Source organism: Ursus americanus, chromosome 3, assembly GCF_024610735.1.
Source record: "Ursus americanus isolate L20-20 chromosome 3, mUrsAme1.1.p, whole genome shotgun sequence".
Classification (NCBI taxonomy): Eukaryota; Metazoa; Chordata; class Mammalia; order Carnivora; family Ursidae; genus Ursus; species Ursus americanus.
Genome location: NC_142129.1, coordinates 12,833,135 through 12,855,627, shown reverse-complemented (window position 1 = coordinate 12,855,627; position 22,493 = coordinate 12,833,135). Strand labels below are relative to the sequence as shown.

General features: G+C 47.5%; 1 protein-coding gene across 2 annotated transcripts in view; it reads right to left on the bottom strand.

Annotated features, from left to right (window-relative positions):
* The window catches only part of DENND11 (DENN domain containing 11), a 41,997-nt gene extending 20,557 nt beyond the window's left edge, over nt 1-21,440 (bottom strand). Inside the window, exons 1-4 of one of the 2 annotated variants that reach the window (XM_045792492.2) lie at nt 21,140-21,185; nt 19,251-19,342; nt 6,569-6,668; nt 5,242-5,400 (exon numbers count right to left, since the gene is read on the bottom strand). In XM_045792492.2, coding sequence (XP_045648448.2) covers nt 5,242-5,400; nt 6,569-6,668; nt 19,251-19,254 — 263 coding nt within the window. In that variant the 5' untranslated portion in view covers nt 19,255-19,342; nt 21,140-21,185. Of the gene's footprint in view, nt 1-5,241; nt 5,401-6,568; nt 6,669-19,250; nt 19,343-21,139 lie in introns of both variants that reach the window. The other variant, XM_045792491.2, reaches the window with a different exon arrangement.
* Between the last annotated feature and the right edge of the window lie 1,053 nt (nt 21,441-22,493).

The following is a 22,493-nucleotide window of genomic DNA, read 5'->3' as shown; positions in this document are numbered from 1 at the left end:
GGGCACATACACAGCTGTCAGAAATGATAAACTCTCTGTACCGACAGGAGAGTATGATCTCCTAGATATATTGTTCATTGAAAATGGCAAGGTGAAAACAACATGGATAACCTGATACTCTCCATGAAAAGGGGGGAATAAAGAATATACATTTGTGTTTGCACGCGCACACACACACATTTTGGAAAGATAGAGGAGAGATTAACAGTAATTACTGGGATTATTGGATGCATATGGGAACTGGGTGAAGACTTCTCTTTTTTTTAAAGATTTTATTCATTTGAAAGAGAGAGCACAAGCAGTGGGGAGGGGCAGAGGGAGAGGGAGACGCAGGCTCCCCACTGAGCAGGGAGCCCAACTCGGGCTCGATCTCAGGACCGTGGGATCATGACCCAAGCTGAAGGCAGACGCTTAACCAACTGAGCCGCCCAGATGCCTCTAGACTTTTCATTTTATGCCAGTGGTAGAGCCTAGACCTTTCTGATTGTAGCTCGTGACATAGTCGCCTAGTTAAGGACCACAATTGCCAGACCTTCTTGCTGCCAGGCATGGCTAGGAACGAAGAACTGGCCAATGATGTGTAAGCAGAAGTGATGTGTTTAACTTGGGCATTCCTGTGTTTTTCCTCTTCCTGCAGGCCGGAAGTTCACGACCTGGTAACGGTGGGTCCGCTTCTACCATGTGGACGAGGACAATACTCTAGGAGACAGGAGCATACAAGACGGAAAGACTTGGGCCCCAGCAGAACAGAGCCACCTAACCCCCTGGACTGCTTGTCCTCCTCCGGGACTGTTGTGCTAGAAAAGCCATACATTGGTCTCCTTTGAATCACTACATCTTGGGTCTCTCTGTTATAGCGACTTACCCGTACTCTAGCTAAAGCGGAAGATGGTACCTAGAAATGAGTTACCCCGTATCAGAAAAGACATTGTGGCCTTTGGCTTAGCAGCTGGCAAGGGAAGGTGATGAGAAGAGGTGTTGCAGCCTAGAAAGCTGGGAGCCCTTGTTACACTGTCCCAAAAACTTGCTAGAACTAGTAACCTGGAAGACAAGGCCCCGTGTCACCAAAACTTGTAACTTCAGGGGAAGCAGTTAGAGATAAAATGTTGCCTGCTCCTGATTTTCAGTGAGCTACTACAAGAGGAAGATGGAAACAGGCAAGAACCAGCCAGTTTGCAAGCTGAAATGGAAGGAAATGCAGCCTAAGGGCAGTGTTCTGAGTTCTGCAATATAATTAAGACTCCAATTATTTTGGGATCCCATGGAACTGGAAAAGCCAACTGCTCTGGTACCCCAAAAGCAGGAGATAAGAATCTCTCTCAAAGGGGCGCCTGGGTGGCTCAGTTGGTTAAGCATCTGTCTTCAGGTCAGGTCATGATCTCAGGGTCCTGGAATCGAGCCCTGCATCAGGCTCCCTGCTCAGCGGGGAGTTTGCTTCTCCCTCTTCCTCTGCCTGCCGCTCCCCCTGCTTGTGCTCTCTGTCAAACAAATAAATACCGTCTTTAAAAAAAAAAAAAAAAAAAAGAACTTCTCTCAAAGTTTCTGTGAAAATCTCCAGTTAAGAGTGGAGTCACAGGAGTCATGCCCACTTGCAAAGATCAGATTTCGGGGGCAGCCTTTAGGTGCTTTCCATTAAAATGAGGAAGGATGGATAGGCCAAGAACAGACACCAGTAACTAGTCCATAGTCCAGTGGTTTAAAAACTAAGACTCAAAAGAAATCTTCAGCAGTGGATACTTTTATCTGGAACTGACCGGAAGCAAACAGACCAGAAGCTTACCTAGTTTTTGAGGGATCTGTATTGTCATGTGCCTGGTCTATAAAAGCCTGTGACTTCTCCACCCTTGAAGAAACCACTACACCCACAGACCTGCACCAGTGGGAAATGTGTCCTCCAGCCCCAAGAAGATCACGTTCTCCAAGGCCTGCTTCAAAAGTGGTTATGGCGGAAAATGGATAAAGAACCTCCTAGAAGGCAAAGCCGGGAGCCAGGGAGGAAAATGGGCAAGGGGATTGTCAATAACTAGGTTTCAACAAGGAACGTACTGCTCTGCCAGGACGGGAAGGCTCTGCGATCCCCACTCGGCAGAATTTCATTATTATGGCCTAGTGGCTGCTTGGATTTCTCATCTTTCCTTTTTCCAAATAGGAGTCTGTACTGTTCCTATTCCACCTTCTTTTCCCCCCAAAGATTTATTTCTTTGAGACAGAGAGTGCACGAGCACGTGCAAGCATGAGCAGGGGAAAGGGGCAGAGGGAGAGAGAGAGTCCTAAGCAGACTCCATGCTGAGTGCAGAGCCCAGCGTGGAACTCGATCTCATGACCCTGAGATCATGACTGGTGCGGAAACCAAGTTGGAGGCTTAACCAGCTTGGTTAAGGCATCTCGTTGCTCCACTTTTCCACTGCATTTGGGAGGTGGGGAGTGAGTGGACTTGCCTATTCTTTCATAGGTTTCCAGGATACAAAGAACCATGAACTGATCTAATGAAAGGACCTTGTATCACACACGGCAATCCTGGATTTTAGACTAGAAGCATTAAATGGATGAGCCTCTCCGAGGTCTCTCTTGGGGCGGGAGGAATGTTCTCTACAGGGGGAAAGAAGAGTGCACTTGGATATCTGAATAGTCAGAGTGGCAAACTGAAGCAGGGGCTGCTAATTTTGCCCCCAAATTCATCCGTCCCTTTTTCCTGTTTGCAACAGAACCACCAGATTTTTAACTGGTCACAGGGTCACCGACCTAGACACTACCTCTTCCAGTCTCCTTTGCTGTTAGGTGTGTCTTTGTGATGGAGAACTTGACAGTGATATGGGAGAAGTGATGATGCTATTTCAGGAGCTTTCCCTCTTGCCTCTGGGCTAGATGCAAACAGTGGTGGCGAGCAGCTTTGAACACTGGAGAAGAACACCTCCGAATACAAACATCACTCTTAGGATACGGTAGAACAACGCAAGCGAAGAAGTGTGGGTCCCTAAACAATTGTAGGGACCAGCAGGCTTCCCACCTTGAGCACCAGTAGACTATTACATCAGAAAGAATTTTCTATCTTATTTGAACCATTGCGTTTTGGGGCCTCTGTTACTGCCATTTAGCTAGGACCCTAACTAATATAATGCCACCTTGTAATTTTTAACATTTGAGCCATGAGAAAATATTGTCTACTTGGGAAAATTAGTTTTTTCAAAAGGAATAATATATTTTTTTTAAACTGTCAGGATCCCAATAAAAATGTTTTGGTTTATTTTACTCCATAATCTTACTTCTGAGACACAAAGCTGAGGAAATATTTCAAAAACAGAAAAAGAGATCTATATGAAGGTGTTCTCCACAGTTCCAGAGTGCAGAGGAGCAATGAAAAAAATTAGAAACGTGCTAAGTGCTCAACCATAGGGAACAATCAAGAAAACTTATGGGACAACTCTAGCATAACAGAGTTATTAAAATAATCATCAAAATGATAAATATGGAGGATGAGGCAGAGAAAAAAATATGCATAACCAGTGCATAAAAGAAGGAAAAAAAAGTGGAATGGGAAAGGTGAATATTTTCTTACAGGTGGAAAGGTTCCTGAAATTAAAAATAAAAGACCTATCTCTAGACCAAAAGGGACAAACTATCGCTGGAAAGAAAGTTCAGACACTTCACAAGTAAAAAATCTACAGGGATCTAGAAATCAGAGACTTCCACAGACAACCAGTATCAGAAGACAGCATAGCAATACAGCATCCCGAGAGGAAGAAGATTCCAGAACCTTCTATCCACCCAGAGGAAAGGTAACAGACACATGTGATTAAGGGCGCAAGACCTCAGGGAAGGCAGCACTCACGATCCTTTCATGGAGGACAGTATAAAGCACTTGATGGCAAAAACCAACCAGTCAAGAAACAAATCCAGTCAGGAGCTGAGGAACAGGGCAAGCCACAGCCAAGCCACAGCTGTGGTGATATACACGGAACCGAGACTAAAGAACGGTGGGAAGTAGGATTATAAAACTAAACATAGAATAAGTCTCACCATATGTAAGAACTGAGATGTGAACTAAGGCAGAGGAGCCGAGAGGTGGTAGACAAGATGGCCGACTGTGTCCACAATTGAAACACTTACAACCACCAGTGACCCTTATGCTGAGAACATATATGTTATTTCTCAACAAAAATAGGAATGACACCCTATCTCACCCTATCTTTGTGGTTTTCGTAATCTTTTCCCTTAACTTTGAAAGCGTATTTCAAGAAATAACATACCTTATTGTAAAAAAAAAAAAAAAAAATTCACTGGAAGTTTGACAATTCCTTCAGTTTCATTATTCTTTTCCTCTGATCTCTATAAGGAAGATTAAATTCAATGTATTTCAAATGAGCCTATGTGATAAAATTAAATTCTCGTAAAGCATGAATCCTATTTTTATAAAATCATTTCTACTTTAGAATGGCATTCACTGAATATTAACAATGGATATCTTGGTGTTAAACTTAGGAAGATTTTTTAAAAAATTCATTTGTACTTTTATATACATTTTAAATAATAAACTTTTTTCCCATAAGCAAATTTCATGTTCTTTCAGAGATGATTGAGATTATTATATAAAAAAATTAAAACGATTTTAAAAGCATAAGGTATAAAAACGTATGCAGAGTATAATGCCAAGTATATATATTTTTAAAAGTATACACACATGTACACCAGAAAAGAGGCAAATGTGTGAAAATTTTAATAATGCTTCAGGGATTAGGGATAGATTTCTGTCTCAAAATCTGACATGAAATTGGAGTAATGAAAAAATATATAAAATCATGAATAGTTTTGCTGCTTCTGTCAAAAATTCCTTTCCGATGACCACAAGTAGTAATAATAACCCCAAATAATAAAGGATTAGGCTTAACAAGAGTTTAGAGGCTGTTTGCCGACCTGGGGCAAGGAGGTATTTCCTGTGGCTCAGGGTAAACAAAGATCATGTAACTATCAACAGATTACATCATTGAACAGAACTGATGACAGTGTTAGCACACACGGAAGGCAAACCCACCCTGCTTTCCCCCGCAGCGTGAAGAATCCTTAGGACAGGACTTGGGTTGACACAGAAAGACCACCCCCGAGGTGTGAAATGTGGCTGTGGATGTTCGTGGAAGGCCATCTGCCATGCTGGCACACAGCCTTCACCTCGGAGAGCTCCTCACACACACACCCCCGGCTGGCACAGCCCCGTGGCCTCCCCGCACACGAATGCAAGCCACGTACCGAACCTGGTTCTCCAGGAAGTGCATGTACCGGTAAAGCAGGGTGTAGGACGGAGACAGGATGCCCACAGACTTCATTCGGGCGCCGCGCTCCAGCTCGCTCTCCACGGGCATGTTGGCGAAGCAGGCGAGGCCGAAGAAGGGCCCCTTTCGGAAATAGCTAGAAAGGACCCAAAGTCAAGTGTGGCTCACCATCAGAGAGAGAAATTTCATTTGGCTTTTTTATTTTAATTTTTATTTTTTTAAAGATTTTATTAATTTATTCAACAGAGATAGAGACACCCAGCGAGAGAGGGAACACAAGCAGGGGGAGTGGGAGAGGAAGAAGCAGGCTCATAGCAGAGGAGCCTGATGTGGGGCTCGATCCCATAACGCCGGGATCACGCCCTGAGCCGAAGGCAGACGATTAACGACTACGCCACCCAGGCGCCCCCAACTTTGGTTTTTAATTTAAGATGCAGTCCCGAGGAAAACAAAGAATGGTGTCCAAGGCCTGAAGATGAAGTTTTTAGAACCACAGGGCAACACTGGTCCAAGCCACTCAACCCCACAGACGAGACAACCAAGGCGCAAGGAGATTACAGAATGCGCCAAGGGTCATCCGACAGGAGCCAGGACTCGACCTCTGGCAAGCCTGCGGCTCGGCTGCCCAGACCATGGACAGATCCCTTCTCCTCTCCTGCAACCCAACTCAGGACGTGATAGGGAACCAAAACAAAGATTCCTCTTCAGGCCCTTCTGGAATGGTACAGTTTTATTAGCATTGATTTTCTTCCCCTCACTTCCTGAGTCTCTGACACTTTTAACAGGGTGGAGGACCAGAGCTGCCCCTTTATTCCTTCCCCTTTCTCATACTTCTGTCCCGGTTGCAGCCCAGTGAGAAGATTCAAGCTACCTCGTTCTTCATTACCGGATGTTCTAGCCGTCTGCTCCTCTTCGCACAGATCTTAATTACACAGGACTATAAACTGGCCTTACTTAAAGCTGGAATTTCAAGTTTTGGCACATAAATGGCTTAAGGTAACCCGAACTGAACTGAAAGTCCATCCTTTCAATAAAGCCAAACCTCAAACGAGATCTAGTAATTTCTTAAAAGGGAGAGAACCTCTCATCGTTCTTAACTTTTGGAGTTCATGAAACCATTGAGAACCTAATGAAAGCTGGGACCTCCTTGCTAGAAAACGGGTATAAACACAAAACGACACGTATAGTTTCAGGGCATTTCCACACAGCCTCGGAAGCCTCCCTGATGCGAGCCCTGATGCTCCAGGGAAAGTATGTGAGGAGAGGAAATGATACAGAGAAGATTTACATTCTGAAATACTTACATGAAGTCAGACTGAATTTTATGGGACCCACTGGCCATAGACTTGAACTCAACACCTTCAAGGTCAATATCTTGAGGTAAGCACCATTCCACCATGTTCCCTGTGGGGAAGGGAGGATACAAGTTAAAAGAAACAGTCATTCAAAGAAGAGGGCCTGGTGCAGGAGCTGAGGGCATCTGGTTGCCCAGTAAATGCACTGCTGACTCGGCCACCAAGACACTCAAGTGGGTCATCTCATCTACCACCCACATGCTGGCAGAGCTCCCCAGTTACTCCGAAGTGCCAGGAGGTGGGCCTTAAAGGAGATTCCATATCTGCCTTGAGATAAGCACAGTCTCCTGTCTAGCAAGGATACGGTCTTTGGTGATGTCATTCTGCTTAATCACTTCCAAACCTCCTTCCTTTCATGGCCTCACTTTCAAGGGCATGTTTTTACCCTCTCCCCCCATTTCTTAACCCTGAGATCTTGCTCCATCTTGTCCTTCTACAGCTCCTGACTCTGACAAACCCCAAACTCTTTTTATTTTGATTCACATTTACATTGACCACTTTGTGGCATCTGAGAATTCCTCAAAAGTTTCTTCCTCTTTTTCCTTGAAAAATAGACTACGACTTTGGTTCTTTTCCTACTTCTCTGACCCAGGTAGCTGTTTCCTTCCTGAACTCTTTCTTCTCTCCCCCCACCCCCCCAGGTGAGGCCCACATCCTCGGTTCAGCCCTCGGTTCTTTGCTTCTAGAACCTGGGGGCTCATTCACTCATCCATTAATTACTGAGTTTCTACTGGGCTGGGTGTTGGAGCTACAAAATCAAATAAGACATAGCCCTTGACCTCAAAGAGATTAGAGTCCAGGGATGAAGAAGGAGACCAAATGATTATATTTCCGGGGGATAAATGCATGATAGAGGAGAAGGACAGATTTTAGAACGAGGCAGTCAGGAGCATCCATCAGATTGGGGGAATCAGAGACACACACGGTAACAGTGTTACCCGGAGACTTGACAGAACACTATGGAAGAGTTCCCATTATTTTCTTGCATATTCACAAATTTTCAAAATAGAAATGCTAAGCTATGTGTGAGATTTCACGTTTATTTTTTTCCTAACAGCTTTACTGAGATACAATTCACATACCGTACAGTTTACTCACTTAAAGCAAACAGTTCAAGGGAGAGTTGTGTAATCATCACATTCTCGACTTTCTCCCATTTGTACATGAGGAAACAATGAGACATTAAGGAAACGTGCTTAGTCACCCCTAACCAGCCGAGCTGGCACTCTGCAGGGGCTGTCAGGCACTGAGGGGCCTGCCCCGGACTCCCTGCATGAGGCTAGACCAGTCACCTGGCAGGGGATGGTGCAGCATTTAAACACGCACCTGGGGCAGGAGAGACTTGGATTCAAGGCTTGGTTTTGCTACAAGCTGTGTGACCTTTGGTAAGACCTCATGGAGTCTTGGTTTCCTCAACTGTAACATGAGGGCAATTCAGTAAGTGAGGAGGCGGACTCACCTGTAAGATCGCTCCCAGCTACATAATTCCCAACTTCAAAGAAGGGAAAAAAATTAATTAAAAATAAATTCCCGAGTATCAAGTACAAGAGGGATACAAATTCAATGGAGACAGAGGCTCGCATGCTTCCCTCGTGCTCTGAGCACCTGGCACAGGTCTCGGCGTTCCTCACTGAGGGGCCTCGGCCAGGTGGGAGAGAAATGTGTGCAATGACCCCTCCAAAGGCAGAGAAGGGTGGAAGGAGTTGGGGGTACAGGGGGCAGCGGAAGCAGCAGGCCTTGGTATGGTCTCCCCAGGAGTGGGTGGTGGCCCTGTGAGTGTAAACAGGGGTGGGAGGGATTGCAGGATTTTAGAACAAACTTTCCCAGGCATTAGAAATGCCATCAGCAATCCAGCCCACAGGGCTTGCAGATCACTGCTCGTAATATCGGAAAGGTTGCGTATCCAGTCTCCCGACATACGATCCAGTCTCCAAACACGGCAGACATCACAGAGTTTTCATAGCCTAAGAGCTTTCAACTAGTTTACTTTCAGGAGAGGAATCATGGCTCTGACTAGCAGGGAGCTAAAACAAAAGCATGGAAAGGGGAATTAGTATTTTATAAAAGAGGCTAGGACGATGTTGTGTGTGTCTGGGTTAAAGACAAGAGAAAGCACGGTGGACTCTGAAAGAGGGGTGAACGTGGGGATAAAGGTCTTCCCACTTTTCCCCCTTGCCATCCAGGTCTACTGTCTCTAGAGTCCAGCGGCTTTCTGCCTGTGGAGTACATCAGGACTCCCAGGGAACTTAAAAAGGTACTGGGGCCGCCCCCACATATACGGGATCATGGTCCCTACCTTGTGCCACGTGCTGGTGAGCTGCTGCCTCGGCCTCTGTGTGCACCGCCCTAACCCCTCATGATGGCAGCAGATGGCCAGCCTAGGAAGGGACAGTGTGGGACAGAGCTGCGATGCCCCGCAGGCAGCCTCTGTCCTCCTCCCTCACAGAACCTGCCTCTTCCCGTATCTGCTGCCTCCTCTCCCCGCTCTGGCTGGTTCATGACGGCTCAGTAACTTGTTAAAACTTTAATTGACCTCCACTTTTCTCCTGGAAGCTACGTACAGAAGAGCGCACGAATCATAGCTATCCGGTTCAGGGAATTTCCCAGCAGGCACAGAGCCGGGTAACCGGCACCCGGATCGAGCAGCAGACCATCTGCGCATCCGAAGCCTCTCTGTGGCCCTCAGGAGCCCTGTCTCCACGGAAACTATTATCTTGACCTCCAATACCGCGAATTAGCTTGGCTCTTTTGAAATGCATACGGACACAATCATAGTTTGTATTCTTTTGTGTCTTCTTTTGCACAATACTTTTTTGCAAGATTCATTCATGTTGATACACAAAGCAACAGTCTGTTCATTTCCTCCTTCCCTCCTGCGCATGTAACACAGTCGCTCTTTAACTGCTGATGCACATTTAGCTTATTTCCAATTTGAAGCTATTACAGCCAGACCGCTGTAAGAACTCCTACACTTGTCAAGCAGTGAACACATGTGTGGTGGCTTTGCAATGCGTCAGCCTGGCTGGGCTGCCCCAGGTTGCTCAGAATTCCCTCCCTCGTATGCCTCCCGGTGAGATGGGGCATGTGGAAGGGAAGCAGAAGGCATCGTGTATTCATATCAGACGGCTGGTAGAGAAGCATCAGGTGGCCCACGGGCACTGTTGCCCATTTGCAGGCCACCTTGATTGGGGGTCAGCAGGGCAGGGCGGCAGCCAGGCCTGTGATTGCTGGACCCACCCTCCCCGGGACCCTCTTTCACCTCCTGTGACCCCTAAGCCAGGTGAGAGTTTAGTTCCACCACGAAGGGCATCAGCTTCATTGGGACACCCACATCCTTAAAGCTGGAGGCCGACTGACCTGGGTTCCTCTACATCCTCATGACTTCCAGCTTCTCTCCATCTTCCCACCTGTACTCTCTTCTTCCCTAACTGCCCACCCAGTAGAGTTCAAGCTCCATCATCGGGCAGAAAGACAGCAGCCTCACACAGACTGTCTGCCCAGCTCCCACAATTCTGTAAGATCAACTTCCTGCAATAAATCCCTTCAGACATCTCCTAGTACTTCTGTTTCTTTGATTACACTTTGATTGACATAATACGCACATTTCTGTTGACAACATCCCTAGGAGTGGAACTACGTAAAAATGTCTACATCACTGCACACTAAGAAACCTTTAATAATTCCCAAAGCAGTGTTTCCCAAAGCTTATGTTAACAGGGCTTCTGCAAAAAAATAAAATTTTTAAAAAGGGATTTCAGCCAAATTATCTCAGGTTAAACCAGGACAGACACATTTCTTTACTGCAGAACTTCTCAGAGGCTTTAACATGTTACTGCGCATTGTGAATTTCTATGAGACCTCAATGTTTCCAAAATTTTTTGCCCAATAAATCTATTTTTAAGAAGCATCCTAAGGGACTCATTTTATAGAAGGCATTTTTTTTTTAAAGAAAATATGCTAGTATAGAAGGAGATGCAAGCTGACCTCAGTATCCACTCTTCCTTTCTTACAGGGAATAGAATATTCTACAGTTAGCCAGGCACATGGCCTTCCAAATGACAACTGTGTTTCTCAGTACCTTCTTTCATCTAGGTAAGGCTACATGAGTCAGTTCTAGCCAGTGGGATCTGGACAGAAGTGAGGGGTCTAGTTGCCAAGAAGCACCTCACAGGGAAGGAGTATGCTGCCCCTTCCTCTATCCTGCTGCCTGGGCTGTGGATGTGGTGACAAGCCGTCGTGAATCTAGGTCCCCGGATGAGCCCGTGGAGCTGAGCCAGCATTCCAGCCCTAGGCCAGCTATCTCCTATTGCATGAAAGAGGAATCAACTCCTATCTTGATGAAGCCGCTGTTAATTTGGGTCCCTGGGATTCGTGGCCAAACCCACGTGTTACTCGATACCGCTGACCTGTAGAATAGAGCCCCATTCCTCAGCCTGGTTCTCAAAGCCGTCACCCTTGCTCCCTGTGCCTGTCCAATCCTCATCATACAGAAACTCAAAGACTCAGATGGAGGGAATGACATCCTGGGAGTGACATTCTTAACTTCTAGACGGATGCAAGTCCCTCAGGGGAAAGTTCCACCGGGGGCAGGCTGGCGGATTATGGAATGAGCACCCGCTCCAGAACACTGCTCTGGAAATAGTTCTCTATCTCGCAGGAAGGACGCCTCAGCTGACACACTCCTTGAGTGAAAGGAAAGGAAATGAAGCTACTGTGGTCCTCACGCCAGAATAATCACTGTCTAAGATGTCTATGTCCACAGGAGACGGGACTTCAAGACAGGAACTTCGCTTGTTTATCTTCAGATCCTAACACAGCACACTGCTTAGCACGGGACAGGATAGGTATTCAAAATAATAGTAAAACAAGAAAGAAAAACAGCTTTATCGCGGACAGGCTTTTTTTTTTTTTGTTTTAAAAAAGCTAACTGACAAATTAATGTTAATCACCCTAGGGGGTAATGTTATTGTGGTCATAAGAAAATGTCCTTCTTCCTAGGAAGTTTATACTCAAGAATTTAGAAGTATCATCTTGTCTGCATTTACTTTCAAATGGCTCGGGAAAAAAAAAAAAGTATCTCTGTACACAGTCAGTTCTGATATGACGCTCGCTGAATTAGCATTAACACAACTGAAAGCTTAGAGTACAATCTGGGCCTAGGGAATTTCACATTTCCTTATGCTATAGGGCCAATGCAATTTCAATCAAAATCCCAATTTGTGGATATTAAAAAATTCATTCTGAAGTTTCTATGGAAAGGCCAAAGACTCCAAATAGTCAACACAAGACTGAAGAAAAAGTCAGGAGAACGGACATACTCAATTCCAAGATTTACTATAAAAGCAATAGTAATCAAAACAGTGATCAGACAAAATTAGACAAACGGATCAAGGGAACAGAATACAGAGCCCAGAAAGAGACCCACACAAATACAGTCAGCTGATCTTTGCCAAAGGAGCAAATGCAATACAATGGAGAAAGGATAATCTTTTCAACGATGGAAGTCCACAGGCAGGGGAAAAAAAAAAAAAGAATCTAGACACAGACCTTACACCTTTCACAAAAATTAATTCCATATGAATAGTACACCTAATTGCAAAATACAAAACTATAAAACTTCTGCAAGGTAACGTAGGAAAAAATCTAAGGGACCCTGGGTTCAGCAATGAGTTTTTAGATACAACACCAGGAGCACAATCCATGAAGAAAAAATTGATAAGTTGTACTTCATTAAAATTAAAAACTTCTGATCTGTGCAAAACACTATTAAGAGAATAAAAACACGCCATAGAGAAAATATTTGTAAAAACATACTTGATAAAGGCTTAAATCCAAAATACCCAAAGAACTCCTAAACACATTAAGAAAACACAACATTAAGAAAAGATAAACACCCAATTTAAAAATGGACAAAAAATAAATCTTTAAAAAAAGTATGTGTATGTATGTGTATATATATGTGTGTGTGTATATATATATATAAAGTATGTGTGTGTGTGTGTGTGTGTGTGTGTGTGTGTGTGTAACCCCTGATCTCAGGGTCATGAGTTCAAGCCCCACGCTGGGGATAGAGATTACATAAAAAACTAAAAAAATAAAATCTTAAAAACAATACATATATATATATATATATATATATATATATATATATATACACATTGAAAAAATAAAAATAAAAAATGAATGAGAGATAGGAACAGTCATCACACCAAACAAGATATACAGACGGCAAATAAGTGTAAGAAAAACACGCTCAAAATTACATGTCACCAGGGAATTCCAAATGAAAACAACAAGATTCTGCTAGGCACCTATTAGAATGGTCAAAATCCAAAAGACGGAAAACACCAAATGCTAACAAAGGTTACAGCAACGGGGAGCCTCATTCGCTGCTGGTGGGAACGCGAAATGGCACAACTGCTTTGGGGGACAGTTCGGCAGTTTCTTACAAAACTAAACACAGTCTGAGCACGCGATCAGGCAATCACGCTCCTTCACCGTTACCGAATGGCTGGACGCTTACGTCCACACAAAAGCCTGCACATGAATGGGTACAGCAGTCTGATTTGTAATTGCCCCAACTGGAAGCAACCAAGGCGTCCTTCAACAGGTGAATCAATAAACAAATGGTGGGACATCAAGACCATAAAATACGATTCAGAAATAACGAGCTATCAAGCCACGAAGACATGAAGGAAACTTAAGTGCGTATTGCTCAGTGAAAGAGGCCAGTCTGAAAAGGCGACATACTGTAGGAGTCCAACTCTGTGACAGTCTGGGGAGAGACAGGAAAAAGATCAGTGAATAAGGAAGGACAAACAGGTGGCACTGAGGATTTTCAGGGCCATGAAACTATGTCAGTAGGATACTGTTGTGGTGGATACGTAACACTGAGCATTTCTCAAACCCATAGAATGTACAACACAAGGAGTAAACGCTAATGCAGACTAGGTGCTTCAGTGAACAGTTTATCAATATTGGTTCATCAATTGCAACAAACATCCCCCAGGAAGGCTAGATGGTCATACGGGGAAACGGTGGGAAGGTGGTATGGGAACCCTCCCTACTTTCTGCTCACTTTTCCTGTCAACCTGAAACTGGTCTAAAAAAAGGTTAAATGTATTCATTATAAAAATAAACAAATAGATTAATTAGCCTAGGTTAATAACCCTAGGATTGGTAATGATACTGTGGTTTTATAGGAAAATGGCCTTATTCTAAGGAGATTTATCCTGAAGTATTCAGAAATGAAATATTATGATGCCTGGAACTTACTGTCGAATAGTTCAGCATCAAAAGATAAGCATACCTCTCTCCAGTCAGTTGTGCTATAACGCTGGCCGAATTTGTTTCAAAGCATTTGATACATTAGGGAACAATTTGATCACAGGGGATTTCCTGTTTGCTGATCCATGATTTTGATCACAAGGGTCGCAACAAGAATGCTGAGAACTGCATCCAGCTGAAATGAGCCACACAGAAATACACAAAACGCACCCCCCTCCACACCTTAAGCACTCTCGAGTTTCCCAAGTTCACCATGTTAGGAGCCGCGCCTGTCATTTCCAGGGTCACTACTGTCCATCAAAGGTCACATAGCCCTGCTTCCATGTCACCATAAATCACAAGCTCAACCCTTCCGACATCCACCTTCACATGCAAAGTTAGGTCTTAAAGTAAAGTGCCATACCTTGAGTATTTATGTATTTCTTAATCAGTTATCACATGTAAAATTGTCCTACCATTTGTATTCAGTTCCCATCTTTTTTCAAACTTGTCACTACAGTTTCTGAGTGCCATGTCCTGACCCCATCTTCTCCATAAACCTTGTGACTTTCGCCACAAGTCTTTAATAGCACAGTGATTTTTAGGAATGCATGTTTCACATCACAGCTGAGCTGTGTAAGGATAAAACAAATATGGCGAAATTGTCCACAATTAGGGGCGGACTCAAAGTTTTCACTGCACTATTCCTCCAACTTTTCTGAGGTTTAAAAAATTTCGACACAAATTGGGGAAATAATGTAAATAATAGGGATGTGAAAAAACAGAAGCAGAAAGGATTTTGCAAAAGCAAAATATAATGGAGGCAATGTGCAATAAATGGCGTAATAAAGAGGCACCATGGCTAAAGGTCATGCCTCACAGAAATATTACACTATTTGCAAAAATTGGAAGCCAGTTTACATATACAGCTTGTAGAGGCTTAAAGGAAAGTGATTCGGCAAAAATAAAATCATTGTGGTGAGCCATTTAATGCCCGACTCCCCCCCCCCCCCCCAAACACTAGCCACCCCAGGCTCGGTCTTCCCACTGCAAGCCCTCTGGTTTCCCAAATACCCTCGCTGTACTTTAGGAACCCTGCCAGGACGCTGGGGCCCCAAAGGATTCGACAGAAAGGGCTCATCCGAGGGGTCATCAATCAAAGAGAGAGGAGGCAACACTGACAAGTGCCTTTTCCCCTCACTTTCTCTCCTTTCCCCGCTCCTCTTGGCCACCCGTGGACCCACCTCGAGGCCCAGCCTTGCCTCTAGCTGCAAAGACAACTTATAGGGAAGGGCCACATGGGGCCAAGTGCATTGGGTACATCCAGCCAGCTATTCAATAAATATTGGCAGAGCAGGACTTGGCAGCAAATGCCAGGGGCTGGGCTCATGCAAAGGCAAATATGACCCTGTTGAAAGGCACCTGGACTCCCAGCCTATTGGGCGGGCAGCTCAGTCACCCAGGGGAAGCCAGAGGGCAAGGCTGAGGCTGGCTGTGGACGGAAGGTCAGCCCAGCCACTGTGTGCCTGCCAGCGCCTCCCAGGGCTGATGGTTGAGAGCTCCTGCGCTAGCTGGGACACACTCGGTCCTATCTCCCGCACCCAGGACTGCCTCGTCTTCTTTCTGCTTCCATGTGAGGGGGCTGGGGCAGCCGGCGTTTCTCTGGGAGAGCAGACTTCGATGCTGCGGCTGCTGCCCGCTAGAAAGTTCAGCTCAAAATATTTCAAGTAGACAGAACAAGGATCTTAACCAAAATGATCTCTATGGGGAAACACGTGACTTTCCTTCCTCCTCCTCCCTCCCGTTGGGTGGTTCCCAATCAAGAATTTCCTCTTGAACATGGGGAGAAGGGAGGGAAAAATAAGACAAAACCAGAGAGGGAGGCAAACCCTAAGAGACTCTTAACTCTAGGAAACGAACTGAGGGTTGCTGGAGAGGAGGGGGGTGGGGGGATGGGGTAACTGGGTGATGGGCATTAGAGAGGGCACGCCATGTAATGAGCACTGGGTGTTATAGGCAACTGATGAATCACTAAATTCTACCTCTGCAACTAATAATACACTATATGGTAATTAAATTGAATTTAAATTAAAAAAAAAGAATTTCCTCTTGAGGTCTTCACATCAGAAGCAGTGACTATGTCAGCTCACGGTCCTGTTACAGCTCCTTCTGACCTCAAGAGCGGAGCTTTGCATCCCTTCCTCCCCCCCCCCAACATATGCCTTTTTTTTTTTTTTTTTACATGGTCCATCAGCTTCTTCTCATCAGCATACACACATCCACTAATTCCGGTCGGGAACAAAAAAGGAATCTCGTCTCCGGAAGAAAGGCAAGACTCCAGCGGTACTTGTAGTCCCAACACCACATTCCCCTCACTTCCTTAGGGGGCCACCAAATGCCAGAGAAGGAAGAAACCCCAAAAGACTCCAAACACCAGAAAAGGAAACAGCCTCTATTGACTTTTGGTCTTAAATGGTTTTAAATAGTTTTTAAACCACCTGGGATGAGAGTATGCGCCAAGCAAAGGAAGAGTCAGTATAAAGAAACCTAAGGCAGGAAGAAATCAATCCTGGTGATTTCAAGTCAGCCCTAGGCCGTTCATGGCTGAACTCCAATGCATTAATTTTAGGTGGAAAAACGGTTGCATTTCACCGGCCCTGTATCATGTTACCCTGGGCAGCGGTGTGCGGAGGGAGGGCAGGCCCTGGAGACCCTGCTCGCCACTGGGCTCTGCCCTCTCTGCTCCATAATTTCAGTGACTTAATGGGCTCAGGGCATCTGCTTTTCTCACCGTGACAGTGACGAGCAGTGTTGGAAGGATCAGAGGCCAGGTCCCTGAAACCCCTAGTCCAGCTCCCGGCCACAGCGGCCACCCCGTAACTGGTGGGCGTGATGGCTCCCACTTCTGCTTTACGCTCTCTTTTAAGGGAAGACACAGAATTCACAGCAGGTGGCCACAGACGGACTTCTCCCCGAAAACCACAAGCAGGTGAATCACCAGTAGCGGGGGAAGATTCTGCCAATGTGGGACTAATGAAGTGAACCACCGACATCTGAGGGAGCTACCGAGAAAGGATGTGGCACCGTTAATCACTCCAAGGACCTCCTGGTTGACTCGCAGAACCGGCCCTTGCTTTGCCCTTGGAGCTGGCTATTCTCAGGACTGCTCTTGGCGTCTCAAAATTATGTTCCAAACCTTCTATTCTGATTCTACTTTGTCACTTCTCCAGGCGTGGCTGGAGCCACTTACTATCTGCAAGAATCAGGAGACCTGGGCAGTGCTCCAAGCTGTGCCTAGGACAGCGCACCTAGCCCGAATCTGCTGTGTCCCCTCGTCTGCACCGTGTAAAAGCAAATGCTTGCATCCTGTGGACTTCACGGAGAATGTATGGAGATTAGAATCAGTGCGAGTGATCTTAAATAAATACACTCATCGGATATAAACAGGGGCATTGAGACGAAATTAAACAGGTGTTGAGGTGTGATTTAGGCAGTGGCTAGCAGTTGAGGGAGGAACAGGTGGTAGTAATTCGTCCCTCATCAGGAAGAACAAAGGAAAAAAAGAGATTCTTAAAACCTCAGCCCTCCTCCTCTCAGCCTTCCCCAGGGCCCCCCTCAGTGGCCCAACTCAAACACACAATACAGAGGAATTCCCCCCAGGCTCCCCACTTAAGAACTCGGTGTGTGTGTTGGGGGGGGGTGTAGCATTTTAGAGTGGATCTCTTCTCAAGAAACAGTCCAGTGATTCACTGGTGTCAGACATGGAGTCCAAAGCCTTATCTGCCGCAGGCCCACACACAAGTGGGCAGAAAAAAGTAAGAAAATTTTACTAGAAACTCAAAGAACAAAATACAAATTGAAAATCCGGGCGTGAATCCTGGGTTGAACACAATGCAAAAACAAGATCCTGGCTGCCCAACCTCTCCCACCTGGCTTGCGGAGTTAGCATCTGGGCCTGGTTTCAATAGCAGCTTTGTAGCCCAGATGGCCAGCACCGCCATCCCAAGGGCTCCCCGCTCCACGGAGAGACTGAATGACAGAGAGAGAGAGAGAGCGCGCGCTCGCGGCGCACAAGCCTCTAGTTCACTTGAACCCAAAGTCCCTAGTCCTCACGTCATTTGTAGATCTGACCAGCATAATTTTCAAGCCATGAATCCAAAGAAAATCACATTTTTCATGTCTCTACCCTCTTCTGATTCTTTGTACAGGTGCCCAACTGAAAACCTGTATCCAGAAGTACAAAGGAACCGGCATCTCACTGCCACACACCAGTCTGCAGAAACACGAGGCATATTCCTGCCGGATGCATGTGTACCCGTGTGCACAGCCACCCACACCCTAACAAGGACCCACTCCTCCCTCATACCCTCTCTTTAGCCACTTTCACCGCATAGACCACTCCCACCCCACAGATGCGCCACAGGTGTGCATTCTCCCCTCCCACATGGCCTCGCACCCTCTTGTGTGCACGGGGGCCAACCGTTAACATATGCCAGGTGGGGAGCTGAACGAAATTGCCATGGGCAGGGCAGTAAATGACTGGGTAGATCTGGGGAGAAGGGCGGAGCTCCTAGGGAAGGAAACAGGACACAGGTGGAAGAAACATGGGGTGGGGAGTGGAGAGGTAAGCAGGCAGGTGAAAGTCTAGACAATGTCTCCCACGTGATATGTTCTGATTTTTGCAAAGAAGTCCGTATTTGCTTTACTATTTTCGGTATCACAGGTTAAGGAAGGGCGAAAGTCTTGGGGGACCAGTGTTACTAGCACTACGCCCTAGCCCACTGAGCCACCCGGCCACTCTTGGTGGACCAGGATTAAGTAGAAACACACGGCAGTTCTGCGTCGGCAGCAGAGTCCAGAGGACACTGAACTAAAACCAGGAGACATGGCCTGGTGCCGTGATCTCCAGCTCACTGGGCAATGGACGACTGGCATCTCACCTCTCCAGACCAGGACTTCCTCACCTATCACACAAGGGACAGCTCAGGAGCTCTGAGTCCTGGTGCTACCCTTGGAGGATCCGGAAGCCTCAGGAGCACTCATTCCAGCTTCCACTTTGGGAGATGCACCATGTAATTTTCACTTTATAGAGGTACTGAGTAGTTTTACAAGGTGCCAAGTGCCAGCCTGGACAGCGATAGATGACAAAAGAGAAGTTAATGGGCAGGGAACAGCACCTTTCCAAAAACAAAAAACCACCAACCAAAGTGAAACACACATTCTCTCCCCTGCCCTCTCCCCCCTGCTCCTTCCCTTCCTTTCCACTCCCCGGTCAGTAATGACAAAAAGCTGGGGGACAGAGGTTCAGACAATTGGACTTAAAGTCAAGTGTGGATTGGCTAGTTAATATTTCCAAATTACTTACTCATTCTTGGTCTGCTTGCTCATGGTTGAACTAGGCACAAACGATGATCCAATTAGAGTGACGACCACGATGACATGAAACACCACTGATGCCTGCAGTGTCCAAGTATCAGTTACAATCCCTTCTTTCCACACTAACCTTAATTTGAAGACCGTTCCATAGACCCACCCTTGTGTATGTGCATTACATCATCACACATACACACAAATATTCCATATACACAAACCCGGCCAAAAGATGGTCACAGCTGGGACCGACAAAGCAGCAGGAGGGTCCCGGCTCTGCTGTGCTCTTCCATTTTATCAACTCCATCTGCGGTTAATGCAGGATTTTTCTTTTCTCCTCCCCCTCCCTACCCTCTGCAGCCTGAACTACAACTGCTGAATTAGACCCTGTTGTGTTCGCTTGCTGTTTCTTCTAGTTCTCCTTCAGTGTTTCCCAGAATGAGTCTCACGCCTGCATCTATTTACCTGTAGATGATGGGGTAGGGCCTAAGGAATATTATTAGTTACAAAGTGTCTGTTTTTGTCTAGCAATACGGATTACTTTGGTCAAGAGTAATTTTTCAAATTATTGGTATCTTGGAGTCCCAATCACACCAGTCGACCAGCAGGTATTAAAAAAAAAAAAAAGAAAGAAAATATCAGTACGTACTACGTGTAGAAGGGGTTAGTACTATCTCAAGAAACTTCAATTACGTGTGTGAGTGCACTGACTGTGATGTGAAATTAATTTCCAACAGTGGGCTGCGGTCAAAAAAGTTTGGGAGCCACAGGGCCAAGGAACAGACAGGAGTCAGAAAGGCCTAGTCCCTCCACCTGTTGGCACTGTTTCTGAGTCCTGCCGGTTTATAATTCCTGGCTCTAGTTAGGTGACCCGGCCTGCAAACTGTGTCTTCTGCCCTCTGAAGATCGCAACCCTTCCTCCTTGCACCCCGTGGCAGCCCATCTGGGTCTTCAGAACACCTCCTTGGAGGACCAGGAGGAAGCAGATCTTTCCCTTCACTCCACATTCCAGGGCTCCGTTGGGGAGTCAAGGTCCGAAAGAAATCCCTGGGTTTCCTAAAACCCCAGAACTAGGACTACCAGCCTTCCTTCCTTCAGAGCTGAGAGCAGATGCGCTGGGGCTCGAGGCCCCTCACCGACCACCTGAGGCTTTCCGAGAGCGTATTTACTCCCTTCTGAGCCCCCCCCCCCATGAAGTCTCTTACCGTTCACGTGGACTCTTCCGTCCTGAGTGGCCAAGCCCAAGATTATTTTAGGTAACCCTTTAATTCTCCAAATAAACCAGAAAGAGTCTACTTGAGGAGGCTTCTCCTTTAATCCGTCTCCAGCTTAATCCCTCAGTCCCATCCCTTAACGCTCCCTGCACTAATTCCTCCAAATGATGCTGTCAGAGCAAGTGAACTTGGCCGCTTGGAAAGTTACCGTGCGGGGAGTGATGGGGAGCGAGGGCGGGGAAGCAGAGAACCTGGAAGCTCAGTACACGCCGTTTCAGGAGTTCACCTGGGGGGCGTTTCTGCTCTTGATGGGGAAAAAAAACCTTTCAGCCAAGCAAGAAAACAAAAGCCAGCGCGCCCGTGGCCGCAAACGGGGTCCTCCAGTATTGGAGAAGTGCAAACAAGGCTGTGGGGACCGCGGCGCGGACTGCGGCTCTGCCGGGAGGCCGCGGGACGGGAAAGAGAGGGGTTCGGAGGGCGCAGGGAACAAAGCCCCGCGTCCCGCGTCCAGACCTCGCGGGGGCACTCTGTTCGCTCCGAGGGAGCCCGGCGGCCGGGTGGGGGTGCAGGTGTGTGGGTGCGGGTGCGCGCGCAGCGAGCCCCTCCCCCCGCCGCCCCCAAAGCCCGGGGGTGGGCGACCCTCTGCCCACCCTCCCGGAGCGGCTCTCACCCGAGCGGGGATCGAAGGTGACCACGAACACGGCCACCACTTGGTCCTCCTCCACGTCGCCCAGCTCCAGGCGCCCGGGCTGCAGCAGCACCTCAGCGGCGCCCAGCTCCTCGGTCTCCCGCCTCCTGGGCGGCTCCGCGACCGACCGGCCGCCCCCGCCGCTGCCCCAGCCCCGGCCTCCAGCCTGCAGCTCCGGGGCCTGCGGCGGGGAGACGGCGGGGCCCTCGGCCCAGCGCAGCAGCGGCGCCGCGTCTCCCCGCTCCACCATGGCGAAGCGAGGAGGAGCCGCGGGCTGCGAGGGGCGGGCGCAGGGGCGGGCTGCGGGCACTCCCCTCGCCGGGCCGGGCCGCCGCACCGCCCGAGGCCGCACCTGCCCCGCGCCGCCCCGCCCGCGCCAGTGGGCGCTCCGATCCAGCGGGAGAAGGCGTCCTCCCCACCGGCTTGGCCGACCTGCGCGCCGGGTTTGGCCTCACGGATGCATGTGTATGCCCGCGTACAGGAAACGTCCGGTGGCATGGACGCGCATCCACCTGGCTCCGTCCACCTGCGCGGGGCTGAGGGGCCTTCTCACCTAGGATCCCGTCGGATAACGGTACCAGCGCGAATTTTTATAAGCCATCATTATTTCTGTGGTTCCCCTGGTCATATGGACCGTGACAGAAATGTGTTACATAATCCTGGAAGTGTGGCTGAAACTAGCGCTGGACTGGGAAGTGAAGCCGAAGAGGCCGCCACCGCTGTTCCGATGTTATTTGGACTTTGGCCCCGCCCTCTGGAGCTGTGGGCTTTGGTGTTTGGCCTGAAGTAGTTGCATCTCTAATCCAGTCTGCTGTGCCCTTGAACGCGCTGCAGGGTGCCCTGCCCTGGCCTTCCCTGGACCCTGCCCCGGGCTCATCTGTTTCGGGGACTAAGTCTCCCCAAAGGGTTGTGGTTGGTCACCTACCTGCCCTTGGGGTTGGGAGGGGGGAGGTTGGGCTAAATAGAGAAACGATGAAAGCAGCCCCCCTTCTCTAGGCTAGATGCTGCTTAGATTGTTATTGGGGCGCCTGGGTGGCCCAGTCGTTGAGTATCTGCCTTGGGCTCAGGGCGTGATCCCAGCGTTCTTGGATCCAGCCCCACATCAGGCTCCTCCGCTAGGAGCCTGCTTCTTCCTCTCCCACTCCCCCTGCTTGTGTTCCCTCTCTCACTGGCTGTCTCTGTCAAATAAATAAATAAAATCTTAAAAAAAAAAAAAAGATTATTATGTCGTAGATTCTGGCCTGGAAGCAGCCGCCCTGGGCAGTCATTGATTATCTCCTAGGGAAGAGGGGGTAAATTGTGTCATCATTGTATCGCTGGCACTAGGGTGCGAAGC